The sequence below is a fragment of the Prionailurus bengalensis genome, chromosome D3 (genome assembly GCF_016509475.1).
Source record: "Prionailurus bengalensis isolate Pbe53 chromosome D3, Fcat_Pben_1.1_paternal_pri, whole genome shotgun sequence".
NCBI classification, from domain to species: Eukaryota; Metazoa; Chordata; class Mammalia; order Carnivora; family Felidae; genus Prionailurus; species Prionailurus bengalensis.
The window spans coordinates 5,198,469-5,216,052 of NC_057356.1; the positions used below are offsets into that span (position 1 = coordinate 5,198,469).

At 51.4% G+C, this 17,584-nt stretch overlaps 1 protein-coding gene across 1 annotated transcript in view; it reads right to left on the bottom strand.

Moving 5' to 3' along the window:
* Window positions 1-14,623, bottom strand: part of LOC122470128 (BRI3 binding protein) — a 28,933-nt gene extending 14,310 nt beyond the window's left edge. Inside the window, exons 1-2 of the mRNA XM_043557313.1 lie at window positions 14,136-14,623; window positions 1,578-1,680 (exon numbers count right to left, since the gene is read on the bottom strand). Of these exons, the coding sequence (XP_043413248.1) occupies window positions 1,578-1,680; window positions 14,136-14,345 (313 nt within the window). The 5' untranslated portion in view covers window positions 14,346-14,623. The remainder of the gene's footprint in view (window positions 1-1,577; window positions 1,681-14,135) is intronic.
* Between the last annotated feature and the right edge of the window lie 2,961 nt (window positions 14,624-17,584).

A 17,584-nucleotide genomic window follows, 5' to 3' on the forward strand; every position in this document is an offset into this window, starting at 1 on the left:
CGTGCCTGTGTGACAGAGCCACCACAAAAAACCCGACAGGAGCTTCTGGGATGGGGAGCTCGGGGAACATCAAAGCTCCGTGCATCTTCCTACAGAACGCACCCGAACATCTCCTCCATCGGGCTGGTCCTGAGTTACATCCTCCTGCAATAAACTGCTGAGCTAGTAAGTGGTGTTCTGGAGTTCCGTGAGCCGCTCTGGCAAATTAATCCAACCCAAGGAGGGGGAACCTCCGAGCTAGAGCCACTTGCTTGGTCAGAAGCACAGGGGGGGCTTGCAACTGGCATCTGAAGAGGGAGGGGCAGTCCTGTGGGATGAGCCCTGACCCCGTGGGCTCGCTCTGACATTATACCTCCAGGTAGCCGGGCTCAGAATTCAGTTCAATTCGTGGGACGCCTGGTCAACGCACGGAGAGTTGAGTTATCCGCTTGGGGGGTGGAAAGAACACGGGTAGTGGAGGGGCCTTCCCTCCATTCCCTGATAACGGGGGCTCCCTGTGCCTGAACTATTTGCACACATTCTGTGGTTTATGCTGACCACCTGCTTTCCCGCGGGGTGTCGGGAATTTTGGCAGGTGCCGGGCAGAAGGTGTCCACACGACCAGCCCCTAAGAAACACCCTGGGCGCAGAGACTTTACACGCGTCACCACAAATCGTTGCTGGTGGAATTAGGGTTTCCTGTGGGGCTCCCACCGGCCTGTCCCCTTTTGCTGAGGGTGCTTTGTGTCCTTGCACTGGAATAAATCACAGCCGTGAGCATGACGATAACACTGAGTCCTGAGTCCTCCTGGTGATTCGCCGAACCTGGGGGTGGTCTTGGGGCCTCAACACGGGCGGCTGCAGACTTCCTGGCGGGAGAGGTGGCAGCCTGGACCGGGGCCGAGTCCTTGAATTGAACCGTTCCAGCAGTAGCCTCCTGATTCCGCACAGAGCAGCAACTCCCACAGCAGGCCAGTTCGGCAGCGTTCTAGGCACGGCTCTGGGACTGCCTCAAGCTCTGTATGAAATCCCTTTGTGCCTAAATAACTGTAGGTAGGAGTTTGTGATGGGTCCCAACACCCCGGAGGCCCCACCTCTGGTCTTTGCGGTTTGCCTGGGGGGCCGACGAATCAGCCCTACCCACACGCACCTTACCCTAAACAGCATCTGTGAATCTCAGTTTTGACGGGCCATTTCTTTATGCAACTATCACAATAAAAAATGTTCATTTGTGGGGCACCTGGGTGGCTCAGTCAGGGAAGCATCCGACTCTTGATTTTGGCTCAGGTGACGTTCTCACGGTTCATGAGTTCAAGCCCCACATCGGGCTCTGTGCTGACAGTGCAGAGCTGGCTTGGGATTCTCTCCCTCTCTCTCTCTGGCCCTCCCCCGCTCACACTGTCTCTGTCTCTCTGTAAATAAATTAGCAAACCTTAAAAAAATTTTTTTAAGTGTTCATTTGTGTCCTCACTACCCACCCCCCCAAGGAGTCCTGTGTGCCACCCATTATGGGTACTGCGTCCACACTTTGATAACCACTCGAATAAAACAGCACCTTCAATGAATGCCTTCCCTCCCCCCCCCCCCCCGCCACGTACCATCAAGTCCAAGAACATCCAAGAGCTCCATCCAAACTTTCCACAGCGTTTCGATGAACATGTCCACCCCCAGCACGAACCTCTCGGTCAGCCTGGTCAGAAACTGCAAAAACAAGAGAGTGGTCACTACCACTGACTGGGACAACGCCCCCTTCTCCTGGTCCAGCCAGGCCCATTGGTTTACGCGTTAGTGGGAAAACAGAGCCGGCCAGTGATGGAGGAAGGACACAGCAGGAGTGGCCGAGTAGCCTGGGCACAGACATGAGCTTGGTGGGCCAGGAGCTGGGCGAAATCTGCTCAGGCCTCCTCCTCCACGGGCCGAGGGGGAGACAGGAGGTCCCCACAAAGCTGATCCACTCCACCTCTGACTTCTCCTGAAGCCCTCCTGCCCACGTCAAGCTCAAGGTCTCCTTCTTTTCTCTGCCTGATTTCTCACCTTTATCTTTTATTTATTTTTTTAATGTTTATTTTTGAAGGAGAGAGAGTGTGTGTGAGCATGAATGGGGGAGGGGCAGAGAGCGGGAGACACAGAATCGGAAGTGGGCTCCAGGCTCTGAGCCGTCAGTACAGAGCCCGAGGCGGGGCTCGAACTCACAAACTGCGAGATCATGACCTGAGCCGAAGGCAGACGCTTAACCGACTGAGCCACCCAGGCGCCCCTGGTTTCTCATTTTTAAATGGTGGGAGTTTCCACCCCCTCCCATCCCGCCTGGACGTTGGGTGCTGCCTCCTGGGACAGGAAGGGTGAGAGGGCGGTGGCTCTCACATGTGAGCTGTATCACATCTCCTGGGCATGAGGGAAACACTAGAGACCCATGTCCACCTGGCTTTAAGGACCCAGGTCCTCGGAGGGCTTCCTGATCTCTACAGGTGATTCCAGAGAAAGACCAAGCTGGAGGGACAGCTCTATGAGGTGTAGTCTCATTCACCCGGTTATTACTTTTAATAAGTGCTATTCTGTACACATGGTATAAAACTCAAAGTTGCAAATGGGAAGTCAGTGAAAACTAACCCTCCCATCTCACTCCCCATAATGCAAATCTCCTTCTGGAGGCTCTGTCGTTATTCTGTGGCTTCCTTTTGATGCACCGGGGGACTAGCAGCAGACAAACATTCTTCCTCCAAGCGCCAGTGACTATGCACGGTTTTCTCATGTGACACTCTGCCTCAGACCGTACAGAGCTGCCTTGTTCTCCTTAAAGATGTTTGAGCGATCCCCTACCCATGGACACCTAGGCTATTCCCACCCACGCTACTGCAGCAAAGGGGAGTGACACAGGGGAGCCCTGTACTTGTGCACTTTGGCTCACATGCGGGCGATCAATGCCTTGGAGTGAAATGGCTATTGTTTTTAAGTTATTTATTTATTTAGAGACAGAGGGCACAAGTGGGGGAGGGTCAGAGAGGGAGAGAGAGAGAGAGACTCTCAAGCAGGCTCTGCACTGTCAGCGCAGAGCCCGATGTGGGGCTCGAACCCACGAACCATGGGATCGTGACCTGTGCCGAAATCAAGAGTCGGGCACTTAACTGACTGAGCCACCCAGGAGCCCTGGCTACAGCATTTTGAATCAGACCTTATGGCTGGATCACTGCTCCAGGGCGCAAGGGGAAAGAGAGCAGGGTTGAATCAGCCACCAGGAGAGACAGGACTCCAGTAACCTCCGTGCTAGTTCTGTGGCTTGGCTGAGAGCGCGTGTGGCTGAGTTTAAGGGCCTGGGTTCAAATCCCAGCTCTGTTTCTTACTGCTAGCTACGTAGCCACGGGTGTGTGTGTGTGTGTGTGTGTGCGTGTGTGTGCGTGTGTATACACACATATGATACGTATCAGAGCTCCCGCTAACTAAATGCATGTACTAGTATCTACCCCAACTGGGTATTTTAGCATTAAGCGGGATACTCATATGAAATGCCTCGAGCACATAGTAAATGGTCAAAATTCCCACCGACATCCCATACTCGCACTGAGCCCTGACCCCAGAGCACGTCCTGCAAGGAATCATCCTTTTCTCCGTAGGTCATCACACTAAAGGGATTTGTACACGTAAAGACCACGTGGCCATCAGCTGACGGATGGAGAAACAAAGCCCGGTCCATCCATACAGTGGGATGTTGTGTGGCCATAAAACGGAATGAGTTACCATGAGCTTCCACGTCAGTGAACCTTGAAACACGATGCTAAGGGAAAGAAGCCGGACGCAAAAGACCACATGTCGTACGATTCCATCTGTATGAAAAGTCCAGAGGAGGCAAACCCACAGAGGCAGAAAGTCGACTGCTGGTTGCCAGGGGCTGTGAGAGCTAAAATTTCTTTTAGCAGTGAGGAAATGTCCTAACATCGACTGTGGTAATGATTGCACAGCTCTGTGGTCGGACTAACAAGGACTGAACGGTACACCTTAAGGGGGTGAATTGTAGAACATGTGAATTATACCTCGATGAAGCTATTTTGAAATGGGAGGGTAAAAAACATACACAATGGAAGAGCTGGCATTAAAAACAAACACAAAAACAAAGACAGGGATGGGAATGCAAACTGGTGCAGCCACTCTAGAAAACAGCGTGGAGTGTCCTCAAAAAATTAAAAATAGAACTACTCTACGACCCAGCAATCGCACTACTGGGTATCTATCCAAGGGAAACAGATGTGCTGTTTTGAAGGGACACAGGCACCCCCGTGTTTATAGCGGCACTATCGACGATAGCCAAAGTATGGAAAGAGCCCAAATGGCCATCGATGGATGAATGGATAAAGATGTGATATATATACAATGGAGTATTACTCGGCAATCAAAGGAATGAAATCTGGCCATTTGCAACTACGTGGATGGAACTGGAGGGTATTGTGCTAAGTGAAATTAGTCAGAGAAAGACAAAAGTCATATGACTTCACTCATATGAGAACAAACAGAGGGTTGCTGGAGGGGTTGTGGGGGGGCGGGGAATGGGCTAAATAAGTAAGAGGCATTAAGGAATCTATTCTTGAAATCATTGTTGCACTATATGCTAACTTTGATGCAAATTAAAAATTTTTGAAAAACAAAAAACAAACAACAAAAAAGTCTGGCTGGCTCAGTCGGTAGAGCAGGCGACTCTTGATCTTGGGGTCATGAGTTCGAGCCCCACGTTCTGAGTGGAGCCTGCTTAAAACAAAAAGTAAAATAAAATCAAATGTTTTTAAAAAGGGGGTGCCTGGCTGGCTCAGTCATTTAAGCGTCTGACTCTTGAATTCGGCTCAGGTCACGAATCTGACCTGTGGGATCGAGCCCCACGTTGGGCTCTGTACTGACAGCGCGGAGCCTGCTTGGGATTCTCTCTCTCCCTCTCTCTGCCCCTCCCCTGCTCGATGGCTCTCTCCCAAAATAAATAAATAGTCTTAAAAAAAAAAGAGAAAGAAAGAAAGAAAGAAAGAAAGAAAGAAACCCGTACTCAGCAGCAGCCAACCCCCATCCCTCCTCCCCAACCTAGGCAACCGCTAATCTGTCTGTCTCCACGGATTTGCCTCTCCTGGACTTTCTGTACAAACGGAATCATACGGCAGGTGACCTCTTGCGTCTGGCTTCTTTCTCTCAAAATAACATTTCCCGTGTTGTGCCAGGACTCAGTAGTTTCTTCCTTTTTATGGTGGCAGATAGCGTTCCACTTGACGGGCACCCCTGTTCTGTGCGTCCTCTCGCAGAAAGTATGCTCGATCTGTGCGTGTCTGTCGGTAAAACCAGGTAGCAGGCTTTACCATTTGTTCGGAAGGCGGAAGAAGGAAGGAACGCCAAGGCTTTTGTGAGAAAAGGGTATCGGGTCCTTCGGAGGGCACTGAGCCCCCCAGGAGGGGTGCGAGGAAACAGCTATTTTGGAAGGAAGAGACACGGCCGCTGAACGTTGCTGAACCTCTCTGTGCCTCAGCTTTGTCAGCTGTCAAATGGGGCAAAGACAGGATTGGACGTTCCGACCTGTAAAGGCCTCCGCGTGGTGCTGGCACAGACCGGGAGCCCGGGCGGCAGAAGGCTAAGGACGCTTCTGTCTCAGCGCCTACCCACGCTGGTCTCCAGGTAGGTGCTTGGAGACCTGCCATTCTTGGGAAACCCTCAGGCCCAAACACGACTGGCATTGCTCGGGAGAACGAACAGACCCGTCCCGGAAACTGGTCTGGGCAGGAGAGGTTGAGAGCAGAGAAGGGCCCACTGCTGGCCTTCTAGCCAGGAGCAGGACAGACTGGCCCTGGGCCCTGGGGGCTGGCGCTGTTGCTTTGGATACAGCCCTGTGACACCTTGGCCCACTTCGCCCTGTGAAGGGCATCCGGGAGCCCTCAGGGGGATGAACCTTGTGCCTGCAGATTTCCTATGTCGAAGCCCTAATCGCCAGGCCCTCCGAATGTGACTGGAATTGACGACAGGGCCTCTGGAGAGGTAAGAAATGTAAAACCGGGGGCGCCTGGGTGGCGCAGTCGGTTGAGCGTCCGACTTCAGCCAGGTCACGATCTCGCGGTCCGTGAGTTCACGATCTCGCGAGATCTCGAGTGATCTCGCGTGAGTTCGAGCCCCGCATCGGGCTCTGGGCCGACGGCTCGGAGCCTGGAGCCTGCTTCCGATTCTGTGTCTCCCTCTCTCTCTGCCCCTCCCCCGTTCATGCTCTGTCTCTCTCTGTCTCAGAAATAAATTAAAAAAGAAATGTGAAACGGGGTCACCAGGCTGAGCCCTCAGCCAACGGGACCTGTTGGGGAGGAGATGGGGACACAGACGCATACAGAGGAAAGACCCCGCGAGGACGCAGGGAGAAGACAGCTGCCCGCACACCATGGAGAGACGCCAGGGTCTCGGTTTTCTAGTAAATTCCTCCTGTTCGAGCTGCCCCGTATGTGGCACTGGGAGGGCGGCCCCAGCCACTAACAGGGGGTCACAACACGGCCAGGAGCCTGGAACGGTCCTCCCACCACCGGCCCGCGGGGGTCGAGCAACACACCCAGCCAAACGTGAACGTGGCCTTGCCTCCAGGGCAAGTCCCAACTTCGCCACAGAAGCCGCTGTGGACATAAAGAGCAGATGAAGAGGGGAGCCCGGGCGGCTCAGTGGGTAGAGCGTGTGACTCTTGATCTCGGCGCAGGTCCTGATCTCACGGTTCGGGAAAGGGAGCCCCGCATCGGGCTCTGCGCTGACAGCGGGGAACCTGTTTGGGATTCTCTGTCTCCCCCCCCCCCCCCGCCTCAAAATAAATAAATAAGCTTTAAAAAGAATGGCAAAAGGCTGATTTGTGGAAGCAGTGGCTGGTGGGTCCAGGGTTCATTACAGGATTCTCTCTGCCTTTGAACCTGTTGGACAATGTTCAGTATGAAATACGAAAACAAGGGGGATTCAGGTGAATTAACTCGAGGCCGGCGGCCGTCACGGTGGGAGGGACAAAATTATTGAAGCCTGGATTTCGTTATCCCTTCTCTCTCTTGTAGCAGAGAAGCCTGCACGTCCATCTCCCAAGGGCACCTGCCTCCGCCCCAACCTTCCCTCGGCCCGTCACCCCCTGGCTTGTGCAAACGGGCTCCAGGGAAAATCAGCAAATGTGTCCTGACGAGCGAGTCAGAGGAGGAGTGGGGTTTCTGCCATTTCGAGTTTGCCCAAGCATGTGAAGAACACCCAGAAACGTAAAGATTGCATGAACAGGAAAGACTGGAACCAACGCCCGGATCACAAATGGGTCACAAAAGGGAAAGGCACCTCCAGGGCACAAGGCAGGGACACAAGACCCCTTCAGGGGAATTCTTGCCAGATCCGGACGGACGTGTGCCCTCATCCTAACCGCGAGGAAACAATCCGACCACACCATGGGACATTTCAAGAAATGACTGGTCTGCGGGCGACTGGCTGGCTGGGTCGGTGGAGCATGTGACTCTTGGTCTTGGGGTTGTGAGTTTGAGTCCCATGTTGGGTGTAGAGATTACTTAAAAATAAAATAAGAAAGAAAGAAAGGAAGGAAGGAAGGAAGGAAGGAAGGAAGGAAGGAAGGAAGGAACTGGTCTGTCAAAACCACAGTGAGGGGGCGCCTGGGTGGCACAGTCGGTTGAGCGTCCGACTTCAGCCAGGTCACGATCTCGCGGTCCGTGTGTTCGAGCCCCGCGTCGGGCTCTGGGCTGATGGCTCGGAGCCTGGAGCCTGTTTCCGATTCTGTGTCTCCCTCTCTCTCTGCCCCTCCCCCGTTCATGCTCTGTCTCTCTCTGTCCCAAAAATAAATAAATGTTGAAAAAAAAATTAAAAAAAAAAAAAAAAACCACAGTGAGATACCATTCCAGCCTCACCCTGTGGACTATAATCAAAAAGACAACGATGAGACGACTGGGTGGCTCAGTGGGTTAAGCATCTGACTCAATTTCAGTTTACATCATGATCTCACAGTTCATGAGGTCGAGCCTCGCACTGGGCTTTGTGCTGACAGCACAAAGCCTGCTTGGGATTCTCTCTCTGCCCCTCCCCTGCTCTCTCTCCCTCAAAAACAAATAATGGGGTGCCTGGGTGGCTCAGTCAGTTAAGCGTCCGACTTTGGCTCGGGTCACGATCTCATGGTTTGTGAGTTCAAGCCCCAAGTTGGGCTCTGTGCTGACAGCTCAGAGCCTGGAGCCTGCTTCAGATTCAGTATCTCCCTTTCTCTGCCCCTCCTCAGCTTGTGCACTCTCTCTCTCTCTCTCAAAATAAATATTTTAAATCAATCAATCAATAAAAATAAAATTGACTGTGGTGAGGGCCGTGCAGCTGTCTGAATATACTCAAAACTACTGAACTTTCAGTAAAGCTGTTACCAAAACAAGAAAAGCAAAAAAGACAATTGGTCTGCACTATTCCAAAATGTCAATGTCAGAAAAGCTCTCCACACCCACACCCAAAAAGTGAGGGGACTCTGACAGACTAAAGGACATTAAAGAGACATGAAAACCAAATGCAATGAGCCATGGTTAATAAAGTGTTAGATTTTCTTTTTAAAGCTATGAAGGAAATGTGAATACAGACTGTACGGGACAAGTTTTTACTGTACTAAATGTAATTTGGGGGGATGGAGGGACCGTGGTATTGTGGTTCTGTAGGAGAAAGTGTCATGATGTTTGCAACTTACTCTTTTCTTTAACGTTTATTTGAGAGAGAGCGTGTGCGCACGTGAGCAGGGGAGGGGCAGAGAGAGGCTCCGTGCTGTGAGTTCAGAGCCTGACACAGGGCTCGATCTCACAAACCACAGACCACAAACCGTGAGATCATGACCTGAGCCAAAATCAAGAGTCAGATGCTTAACTGACTGAGCCACCCAGGCACCCGTGCAACTTACTTTCAAATGGTTCCGTGAAGAAAACGGTGTGTGTGTGTGTGTGTGTGTGTGTGTGTGTGTGTGTGTGTAAAGAAAAAGGGAGAAACCAGTTTGGGGAAAATGTGAAAATGTGGGTCCAATGGGAAAGTTTCTAGCTGTTCTTCATTCCAGCCTTTCATCTGTTCCTTACTTCCAAATTTCTCGTAATAAAAACGAGAAACGTTTTGATTGTGGTGGTGTTTACACGGGTGTGCACGCACATCGAAATTTATCAACCTGTACGCTTTCGGACACGTTTGTCCCACTTTAAATATGCGCTGTCTATCGAAGCGTAATGTCAGTCACACCTCCAAAAAGCCGCTAAGACGGGCCGGGGAAAAAAAGGCTGGAAAGCGTCAGAGATATTTTTGCCCCACAAGCTCGCCGGCGAACAGCGAAACGGGCCAGCATCTCAAAAAATCAAAAACAAAAAACAAAGAAAGAGCTCAAGAGGAAAAAATGGCAAAGAAAACAAAAGGCAGTCTCCAGACAAGAAAAGGCTGATGGAGTCTGCATATGTGAAAAGATGTAATAAAACCAATAAAACACGTAATAAAAAACTTAATGACGCACTTCGTCGGACAAGGTGTGGAAGGTAGAGCTCACACGTTCGGTAGGAGTGGAAACCCACAGAATTCTTTGGAAAACAATTCAGTTGTCTTTCACGGTATTGAAAGCGTATATGGAAGTGGGGGTAAACACGAAACTCACTTATGTTGCCACAAGTCAGGAGAGCGGTTGCCTTGGGGTGGGGGGCAGGGGAACTGGAACGATCCATTTCTAATTTTTTTTTTTCAACGTTTATTTATTTTTGGGACAGAGAGAGACAGAGCACGAACGGGGGAGGGGCAGAGAGAGAGGGAGACACAGAATCGGAAACAGGCTCCGGGCTCTGAGCCATCAGCCCAGAGCCCGACGCGGGGCTCGAACTCACGGACCGTGAGATCGTGACCTGGCTGAGGTCGGACGCTCACCCGACTGCGCCACCCAGGCGCCCCAAGGAACAATCCATTTCTACATCCGCATGCCGGTGACACGGGTGTGTTCGGGGTGTGACAGTTCACGATGCTTTATACTTCTCATGGAGAAAAGCACACCGATTATATTCCAACTTGAAAATTTGTGAATGGGGGCATGGAGGGGGCTCCGTGGGTTGAGCGTCCGACTCTTGATTTCAGCTCAGGTCACGATCTCGCGTGTGTGGTCTCGAGTCCCACGGGGAGGGCTCTGCGTGGACAACACAGAGCGTGCTTGGGCTTCTCTCTTCGTCCGCCCCACCCCCCTCTCGAAATAAATAAACTTTAAAAAAAAAAAGTAAAAATAAACACTTGTGAACGCACAGACCCTTTGACTCAGCGATTCCATTTCTAACAACCTGCCCACAAAAATCTCTATAGAAAGACCTTTACTGCAGCCAGGTTTGGAGGGCACAAGAGGGGACGCTAACAAAATGTCAGCTATTAGGCATGGGTTCAATTATGGTACGTCCTGAATGATGGTTTGCTTTCTGCACTCCTCCAAAAGGAAGGAAGCAAAGCTTTATGTACCAATAAGATCTGGTTGCCAAAATTTGTCAAGAAGGAGAAGGAGAAGAGGAGGAAGAGGAGGAAGAGGGGGAGGAGGGGGAGGAGGGGGAGGGGGAGGGGGAGGGGGGGAGTGGAGCAGCATGCATAATGAAAAACAGAGAACCCACAAAGGGGCAGGATCTGTACGGATGCTCAGAACACCAGGCTACTCTAGGAAGGAAAATGGGAGATGGGGTCAGAGTGGGCAAGCAGATTTATTTTTTTTTTACTCTTGAACTATGTGAAATGGCATTGCATGCAGCTACGGCCTTATTAAAAAAAAAAAAAAAGTTAATCTTCTTAAAAACAAAACAACTAAGGAACAAAGGACTAAGAAGAACACCAACTCTCAGCTTCTCATTCAAATGTTCCCACCACGTGGGTCCAGCTGTATTTTTTCCCCTGTGCTCCCCAAGATCCACACCCCAACACAGCTGCCTGTGAACCGGACCCCAGCCTTGTCTCAGCCCTTCCCTCCCCTGCCAACCCATCTTCCCAGACCCAACTCACACCCCTTCCTCCATCCCCTCCCCAGTGCCTCCAGGCAGGGCACCAGATCTCTTCCTCCTGGCTCTCCACAAGGCCTTTCTGGCATCACTATTGATGTCTTGTTAAACCCTAGGTCCTGTGTGACCTAGGTCTCAATCTCCCTCTGTCCCTTGTTCACCCTGCCACAGCCCTGCTACGGACCCTCTCTGGCCCTCACACACCAAACCTGTTCCTACCACAGGGCCTTTGCTCACACTGTTGCCTTTGCCTGGGATGTTCTGTCCCTCCAGCTCCTTCTCTTTCAGCTCACTTCCCTGGCCACTCTGTTCCAGTCATTTCCAATTCTGCAGAGGTGACAAGTGTGGGCACTCCCAGTCCTCCCCCCAACTGATTAGTGGAACTGGGGGCGAGAGGTTCAACCTTTCCATTGCCTTGCTTTCCTTCTCCGTAAAACAGGGCTGATAAGAGAGGCTCTCTCTCTTAGAACAGCGAGAGACACATCCTAAGCTTAAACAAAGATTACCTGTCATCATTAGCACATCATCTTCTCTTACCTCTTTAACGGCACTTAGTACTCCGAAATAATCTTGTTTTAAGTCTCTGACTTATCTATTGCCTATGAAAGGTCCTCGAGAGGGGACGATTTTGTCTGGCTTGTGCTCATATGGCAGGTGCTTAAGAAATTTTTGAAAATTGTCGTAATATACACAGAGCATAACATTAACCGGTTGAACCATTTTAAAGTGTACGATTCAGTGCCATATGGGACGTTCACAATGCTGTGCAAGTTCACCTCTGCCTAGTTCCGGAACATTTTCTGCCCGGAAGAGAAACCCCCGATCGATGAAACAGTCACTTTCCACCCCACCCCACCCCCTCCCCTTAGCAACCACTCATCTGCTTTCAGTCTCTATGGATTTGCTTGTCCTGGAACATTTCGCACAAATGCCATTGTACAATATGTGGCCTTTTGTGTCTGGCTTCTTTCACCTGTTTGCAAGGTTCGTCCGCGTATCACCTATCCGTGCTCCACTCCTCTTTATGGCCGGATAATATTCCATGCTTGGACAGGCCACAGTTCATTCATTCATCAGCAGATAGACATTTGGGTTGTCTCCACCCTTTGGCTAACGTGAAAAGCACTCCGATGAACACTCATGTACAAGCCGCTTCATAATTTTTAATTGAATCAGTGAGTATATCACTTTCCTACCAGAGTCCCTTTCTTACATAAATATCTCCCACCATTTACTAAAAAATCATTCAGTACCTGGTATGATACAACCTAGTCGCATTCGGCCCTCCAATTCATCTCCTCTGGAGAGGAGACAGAGAGGTCAAGTCAACTGGCCCAGGATCAAAAGCTAGTAATTCCAATCCATGTCTGTTGGACAGCAAGGCCCATGCTCCAAACCAGAGCACCGCAGGTTTATTTCAGACGAGGCCTAGCTTAGACCATGGGGTGTTTCTTTTAAACACCCTCAAACCTCACAACCCACCAAGCCGGTCCGGCTCCGACTTAGTAACCCCAGGCATGCTGAAAACGACATCGCCAGCATACCCAGTTTTGGTGCTTAATCTTTTGATTAAGATTTACAAAACAGTCTCCCCCAAGCCCGGCCAGTCTGGGCGACCATGACGCTCGGCAGGAAATGTCAGGTCAGTCTCCTTCTAGATGCTGCGTTGATGGGGGGAGGGGAGGAACTGAAAGGGTCATGAGGCATAAAGACCCATGAAGGCACCAGCTGCCTGGGTTTAATTCCCGGCTCTGCCACTCAGTTTGACTTGGAGCCACTCACATCACCACTCTGTGCCTCAGTTTCCCTACCTACAAAATGAAAACATGAACAGTACCTACTCATAGGGTTTTTCTGAGAATGAATTGAGTGACTCTATCTATAAAAGCACTCAGCACATTTTAAGCAAATAACAGATTTGTATTAGCCCCGTGGAAGGCACAAACCTTGGTCACCCCAGAAAGAGTTCTGATCTCGACCCAAGAAGAATGCCAGTCCGAGTTGGGTTTTGTTTTGTTTTATCTCAAGCACCAGAAAACTTTTTTTTTTTTTTTTTAAATCCTGAAAGTCCTTCCAGCAGGGCTAAGCAAAGTGGATGTGTGGCTTGGCCGGAATGTCCGCAAAACGATGTAGTTGACACAGATTCAGTCATTACTCTGGGCCAGGAAAGCACCATAATTACAGGAAGCATTCATAATTACAACCGCATAATGAAGGGGATATTATTATTAGCCCCTTTTAGAGGATAAAGAAACTGAGGCTCAGGGAAATGAAGCCACACGTGGCCCAAAGCCGAGCAGCCCGTCAAGTGGTAGCCAGAACCTGAGTTCCCAAACCCCAGGGGTAGCCCGGAGCAAAGACATCAACAGGAGGAACATCGAGGGCTGTCCTCAGGGAACCACGTTACCACATGCAACTGTCTTTCATTCACTTCCCCTTTCTCGGCCCGAATGAAGCCTGTCCCACCGGGCTCCAGAGGGCAGCGCAGGGTGCGGACACACGTTCCCGCGCTCCACCTGAGCGCTCGACACAGCAGCTCCAAAGTAAAAACGCTCCGAATCAAGGGACGGCACACAGTAGGAGCTCAGGAGGGTTACTGGGCCAAAGCAACAGAGGAGACTGCATCGGTCCCTTTCTTTTCTTGTAAAGTTTAAAAAAAAAAAAAAAAAGCCGAGATATCTTCGCAGCAGAAGGAGGAGGGCCTAAGGTGCTCGGGGGAAGTGGGTCGGCGCGAGGCTGGCAGAAACGCAGGGGTTGCTGGGGAGAGGGCAGGGCGCCCCCTGGGCAGCGCGCGCGGCGCCTGGCTCACAGTAGGTGCTCATTCAAACGCGCTGAATGAATGAATGAGAGGCGCGGCCGGCGTGGGCGCAGCCCAGGGGCCGCGCCGCGCCCGCGGGCAAGGTCCAAGGAGAAGTGCGGCGCCGGGCAGAGGGCGCCCCGAGGCCCTGCGCCCGCCCCCCGCCCCCCGCCCCCGGCCATGCGCCGCCACCGGCCGCCGGGCCCGACCCCGGCCGCGCGCGGGGGGCCGCAGGCCGCAGAGGCCCCGGGGCGCAGGCCGGCCTCCCCTCTCCCCGCCGCCCCGCGGCCCCGGAGGCCGCGCACGGCCCGGGCCGGCCCCGGGAGCCAGGTGCGCGTTGGCCCGGGCAAGGTGACCGCAGGCTCGAGCCCGGCGCCCACCTTGTGAGCGGCGCGCACGTTGTCCTCGCCGAACAGGCTGCTGACGCTCTGCGAGAAGGTGTTGACCGTGCGGCGGTAGCTGTTCTTCTCGGCGCCGCCGCGGCCCCGCGCCCCCTGCGCGCCCGGGGCCAGGAGCCCGAGCAGCAGCAGCAGGAGAAGCAGCAGGAGCCCGGGCCGGGCCCGGGGCCCGCCCGCGGCGCGCGCGCCCATCCTGGGGCCGGCGGGATGCGGGGTCGGGAGCGGGGCCGAGGGCCGCACCGGGGACGCCGCGGCTCCGGCGGGGACCGCGTTAGCGCGCTCGGGGGCCGCGCGCCGCGCCTCTGTCAGCCGCCGCCGCCGTCGCAGCGCCACCTGCCCCGCCCCGCGCGCAAAGCCGCGACGGCCCTGCCCACGCCTCGCCCCGCCCCCCGGACGCCGGGAGCGGGCCGACGACCCCGCCGAGGACCCCGCGCGGGGCCGGGGCGGCCGGAGGCTGCTTCGTCTCCCCGCCCCCGCCGAGCTGGAGGGGGGTGGGGGTGGGGGTGGGGGGGCGGTTGACCTTTAAAAAAAAAAAAGTAATTGTTATTTTTAACTTTTCTGTAAAAAGGAGGCTGTGCTGGCAAAACTTGCAACGGCCTCAGCAGGGATGGTGACTGCGATTGATTGGAAAACCAGATACATGCATGTCCCTGAATTTCTACTGATCCCCAATACTTGGCCACCGTTGGCGATGGCGAGGGCAACCGCTCCTCCACCCATTCATTCATTCTGAGATTTTGAATTAAAGGGAAAGCATCAAGCATCCCTCCTGCCTTTCCTCACCTACTGTTTCAGCCTCACAAAACGGGAGGAGGGAAACTTCTCTGAAGATAAGTCCAGCTGGTAAATGAGGAGGGAGCCAAGGAGCTAGAAAATCATTTTGGCCCTTAGGGGAACGATGGATCCAGGCGATGGTCACCAAGAGACTGAAACCAAGAGGTGAATGCTTGGTGGGGAACTTGAAAATGGAGGCGCCGAGTTGTCCAGACCTGGACGCGGGACAAACCCTAGAAGCAGGAAGTACCTGCCCCACCTGGGATGGATTCTTGCCCGAACACTTTGAACCCTAACCGGATCTGGTCTCTACAGCTAACCAACAATTTACAGGAAATATGGGGGATGGAGGAGAAAATGAGAAAGCAGCAGAAGCAATCAGTCAAATCCAGAATGTACAGGGCAAGCGACCCAGTGTCTTCAATAAATTAAACAGTATACAAAGCAAAGGACGATTATTGATTTTAAAACACCCATGAGGGGCGCCTGGGTGGCGCAGTCGGTTAAGCGTCCGACTTCACCCAGGTCACGATCTCACGGTCCGGGAGTTCGAGCCCCGCGTCAGGCTCTGGGCTGATGGCTCAGAGCCTGGAGCCTGTTTCCCATTCTGTGTCTCCCTCTCTCTCTGCCCCTCCCCCGTTCCTGCTCTGTCTCTCTCTGTCCCAAAAATAAATAAACGTTGAAAAAAAAATTTAAAAAAAAAACAACCACCCATGAGCCATAATAGCCAAATGCAACCCAAGGGCCTAAAGCAAACGGTGTCCAACCATTTTTCTGAGATAACCAGGAAAACTAAACTTAACCTTTGCCAATCCAAAGAGTGAAAAATTGTATTTTATTTTTGAACTTACACTTCTCTGGATTCCTGATGAAGCTTTCACGTATTTAGTGGCCATATATTTTAAGTTCTTATTTTTTAAGAAAAGTTTTACTGAAGTAGAGCCTACACACAGAAAAATACCCAAATCGTAAGGTGCTTCTGTATGCATTTAAACAACACATGAGGTAACCAGCACCCACATGGAGAAATGGAACGTTACCAGCTTCCTGGGGAAACTCACTATTTTCCCTCCAAAATTTAGGGACTTAATTTTGCCTGTGTTTGAACTTTATGTATATGGGATCAGACAGTCTGCTGTTTTGTGATTGGTTTTTCAACATAGTTATGAGAGCCATGTTGTTGTATATACGTCTTGTCTTTTTTGTTTGTTTCCAGTGTATTTATCTTGAGAGAGAGAGGCAGACAGAAGAGAGACAGAATCCTAAGCAGGCTCTGCACTGTCAGCACGGAGCCAGATGCAGGGCTCAAACCCACAAACCGCAAGATCATGACCTGAGCTGAAGTCAAGAGTCAGATGCTCAACAGACTGAGCCACCCAGGCACCCCTATGTCTTTTCCTTCTTGTTTTACACAACGTTGTATTTTCTGGAGATAATACTTTGGTATATAAGGAAACTATAGGAGAAGTTACTATTACCCACTTAATTTTAACATGGACACACCTTTTATTTACTTAAACATATTTAAAGGAAAAACTGCAGATCACTGTCATTCTAAGCAATAAGACCCCTGAAACCAGAGGTTTGATATGCTAATTATTCTCTCTCCTCCCCAAAATTCGTTTAAATCAGTATATAACTTTATAAACATGTTCATACATACATTATCTAAGTCCTCTCATGCACCACCTGTGTGTTTCTAGGGATGTTTTTGCTTTTGAATTTGGGGGGAAGGAGAAAGTCTATACAATCATGCTCTTCATTTATTCATTCAGTGATTATTACATTCAGTAACTCCTTATTGCTTACCTACTCTGCAGCAGATCTTGTTCTAGGTTCCTTTCTAAAATTCTAAACTAAGGGGTGCCTGGGTGGCTCAGTCGGTTAAGCCTCCAACTCATGATCCCACAGTTCCTGAATTTGGACTCACAGTTGGTGAGTTCGGCCCGCGCTGGATGCTGGATTCTGCACTGACAGCAAGGAGCCTGCTTGGCATTCTCTCTCTCTCTCTCTCTCTCTCTCTCTCTCTCCCGGCCCTTCTGCTCGAGTGCACTCTCTCTCAAATAAATAAACATTAAAATAAATACAATTCTAAAATAAATCCTAATGTCTTCACCTGGTTTTTGTTATGTTATTTAAATGTCTGCCCTTAATGAACTCATGCTTTTAACAGAAAAAAATGCCGCACGATGTAACTGTTCTGCACGCAACATAATTACAGGACTCACAAAGTACATTATTTCCGAATGTGTTACAGACAATGTGATATGGTAATGAGAGTTTAAAGCCGCCTAATAGATACTTTCTCCTTTTAGTTCTTCTGTCCCTGTAATGGAAATATTTCGTGCCTTTTTACTACACAACTAATTATGTTTCTTATCGGAGTAACAGAAACTGCAAATGAGCAAAAAAAAGAGAAGCAGTTTGCAATGGGGACGGGGTTATAGTTGGAAAGGTGACAACACAGCCCCACTCCCAGGTAGCCAAGTAAGTATTAGCAGGTAACTCCGATTTGGGGACTTTGCCTACACCACGTGCGAACTATCCCCAGTTTAAATTCAGGCCTCCCAGGAGACCTCAGGCCTCGGTCCCGCCTCTAACTTGGCCCCGCCCCGCCTCCCCGCAGGCCCCGCCCCCAGCCCCCTCTGGTTTCCCAG